Source organism: Gracilinanus agilis, chromosome 5, assembly GCF_016433145.1.
Source record: "Gracilinanus agilis isolate LMUSP501 chromosome 5, AgileGrace, whole genome shotgun sequence".
Classification (NCBI taxonomy): Eukaryota; Metazoa; Chordata; class Mammalia; order Didelphimorphia; family Didelphidae; genus Gracilinanus; species Gracilinanus agilis.
The window spans coordinates 218,048,841-218,052,026 of NC_058134.1; the positions used below are offsets into that span (position 1 = coordinate 218,048,841).

The 3,186-nt window shown below is 56.2% G+C and overlaps 1 protein-coding gene across 1 annotated transcript in view; it reads right to left on the reverse strand.

Moving 5' to 3' along the window:
• Positions 1-355: 355 nt before the first annotated feature.
• KCTD17 (potassium channel tetramerization domain containing 17) overlaps positions 356-3,186 on the reverse strand; it is a 20,269-nt gene continuing 17,438 nt past the window's right edge. Inside the window, exons 5-7 of the mRNA XM_044679121.1 lie at positions 3,003-3,093; positions 2,025-2,113; positions 356-499 (exon numbers count right to left, since the gene is read on the reverse strand). Coding sequence (XP_044535056.1) covers positions 356-499; positions 2,025-2,113; positions 3,003-3,093 — 324 coding nt within the window. The remainder of the gene's footprint in view (positions 500-2,024; positions 2,114-3,002; positions 3,094-3,186) is intronic.

A 3,186-nucleotide genomic window follows, 5' to 3' on the forward strand; every position in this document is an offset into this window, starting at 1 on the left:
TGACGCATCGGTGGGCAAACTGGGGGCACAGGCTGGGCTCTGCAAAGGGTAGCTAGGTCCCCCTCGGCTCTCCCCTCCACATTTCCATCAAGGTATACCACCATGAAGGCCATGAGTAGAGGGGAAGGAAGATGAGGAGAACCCCAGTACAGATTTGTGTTCATTTCTGAGGACTGTCACCCATTCAAAGTCTTCCCGCCAAGGCTTGAAACTCCACCATTAATGACCCATTTCTTGGAGTTAAATACCGTGGTCTCCCTGAGCAATATTTTTTGGGGGGAGAGGAAGCCAATCCCCTTGGGACAGGCCATGAGAATAGCTTGCATCGATAGGTTTTTTTGAGTATTTTCACACATTATCCGCTCATTCCATCCTCACAACAGCCCTGTGAGGTAGGCAAGGCAAAGGTTCGCAGCCCCAGTTTACAGATGAGGAAACTGAAGGCCAGAGGTGATGTGACGAGGCCCCCCTCAGTGAGGTTACCTTGTTCTCTTCCTCCCTGCCAAGAGGAATAGGAGGGAGTCTTGGACTCTGGAAACCAAACAGGATTTCATCATTCTTCCCAGGGGGAGGGGAGAAGGACCCCTGCCCGGGAGCCTGGATATCCTCCCTTGCTGCCAAAGGGGATGCTGTCACCGTTGAAATGGGGAAATCCCCATATCTATTGCCCCCAGCCCAGCCTGACCACCCAATGTGAATGCACTGGGCCATCTTCTGTGTTTGGGGGAAAAGGGAAACTGAGGGAATATCTGGAAGGGATAGGGGTGGAGCGGGGGAACCTGCTGAGACAATGGCTTAGGCCCAGGAATGCTGCCACGGGCCACGGTACAAAAATAAAGATTTCAGAACAGAAAACAAAGAATCCTGGAAGATGCTCAATGTTCTCACATCTGGGAGCCTCTGGCTTGTAACAGCTAAAAGATAAGAGGGTTGGGAGACAGAGAATGGGGGAAGGAGTGTGGAGTGAATGGGGAACATGCAGGAGAAAGGGCAGGAGGGTGGCGTGGAGGGGCCAGGGGGGTGGGAGAGAAGAGGAAATAGAAATGGAGACAGGGGGAGAGAGAGAGAGAGAGAAGACAGGAGGTAAGTCACATTCATCGTCTTGGAGAAGGGCAGGTATCAGGCCAAGGATGGAAATGTTGGGAAGACACGGGTGGAAAACTGGACTAGAGCCCAGGAATTCCAGCCTCTGCCCCAGGAACGAAAGGAGGAAGAGACTGGAGGGAGTCCCTCCCAATGGTCCTCGATCCCCCTCCCCTTCACTTCCCCTCTCCTTGACCTCTCCCTCCACCCCCCAGAGCTGGCCTCTTTTCTTAGGGAGAACACAGGCTTCAGAGCCAGGAAAACAACTTCCCTTCCAAGTCTGTGGGGAGAAAGGAGGGAGTATTTAGTCCAATCATTGCCTTCTCTTTGTAGATGGAGCTACTCAACCCCCCAAGAAGGGGACTGACTTGCCCACAGTCAACCGGCTGGTCAGAGCCCGGACACCAAGTTCATTGCCTTTTCCACCAGGGTCTTAAGACCTTGTCTTGGGTCTGTCCAAGGCCTCGGGCAACTCGATCTAGAAAACCAGACTGCCTAGAGCAGTGACACTGAGTTGAGAACAGTCTTAGTCTGAGGATACTGAGCAAAGGATGTTCTGATGGGAGCCCAATGCCAAGTGCAAGGAGCAGATATGATGGTGGTTTCTGGAAGCTCCTGAGAGAAAGCCAAGGGGCCCGGGGCCACCTGGATCACTGGGTCGCTTCTTGCCATTCTCCTTCTCTTTCCCTCCTATCTGGGCCCTGCCATACGTGGGCAGATGCCTCCTCCATGCCTCCATTCCCCAACTCACCCCCGGCCCCAGCTTCATTCTCTTCTCATAGCTTCAAACCCGAGACCCCAAGGGAGATGCACCGAGAACAAAGAAAATGAAGACAAACAAGCCAGCCCACTCCCTCCCCCCCAAATGCTTAGCTCTAGGCAAAGGAACAGAAGGCAAGCCCCCTTCCTCTGGAGCCCCCTTTGCTGCCCCAGCTCCACACCAGGGACTGGGAGCTCTGCAGGACTGGGAGAGAAAGGGAAACCCTCCAACAGAGCTCAGCCTCAGGCCTGAGAGGGGACCGGGCGGAACCTGAAAGGAGAAATGAGTTTGAGAAGGAGGGTGGGACCCTCTCGGGCCCCGGGGGGCTGCGACAAATAGGGCAGAGTTGGGGAGGCTAGAAGAGGAGACCCCGGCAGAGCACTGAGGGGGCGCGACTTCTCTCTAGACCATGTGGAAGCCGCTGGGAGGAGAAAGATTCTAGAGTGACAGAATCCAGGGGCTTTAGAGGTGATCTAGCTTAACCCACTTATTGGAAGGTGGGGAAACTGAGGCTCGGATAAGGGAAACAGACATGCCCGAGTCAAGAGAATCACCGATTTGGAGATGGAAGGACCTTCGAGGCCATTTAGTCCAACGCCTTCACTGTTTTTGTACCCAGGTCCCCCGACTCCAAACCCCAGGCTTCTGGATTACACCGAGCTGCCCGGGACATCGAGGTGGGAGGAGCCGTGCCCCGGCGGGGCATCGATGGCCCGGGGATCCCCCCTCAAGAGGGGGGAGTAGGAAGAGAGGAAACAGGGGCAAGAGGTGAGAGGGAGGAAGCAGGGAGCAGATGAGATCCAGGAGGAGGCAGCAGTGGGTGAAGATGAGATGGACCCTTCAGGAGGAGGAAGAGGAGGAAGATGGGGCGGCGAGAAGGGGAGAGAATGAGCAGGATCCCGTGCCAGCTGCGCTGCAAAAAAAGCAAGAGAAGGGGTGGTTATGGCCAGCGCCCTGGCGGGTGCCCAGGCAGGTGCCCAGGCGGATGCCCAGAAGGGCGGGCGGGCAGCGGGGGTTGAGCTGATGACCAGGGCTTGTCCCCGCTCCCCCGCCCCCAGCACAGCTTGGAGGCTACCTGGGACGGACTCTCACCAGAAGGGACAGACGGCTTTACGCTCAGGCTTTTACTAAAATCAGTTTCCTCAGGGGGTTGCTGCACCTTTCTCGTCTGAATCTGCCTCGGCTTCCACCTGCACTTTCTCCTCCACCTGCACTTTCTCCTCCTGCCGCTCTTCCTCCTCCTCCTCCTCCTCCTCCTCCTCCAATTCCTCCTCCTCCTCCTCCTCCTCCGTGCTCTGTGTCCCAGCCGGCCGGACCCAGGGAAGAAAGAGCGGAGACACTTG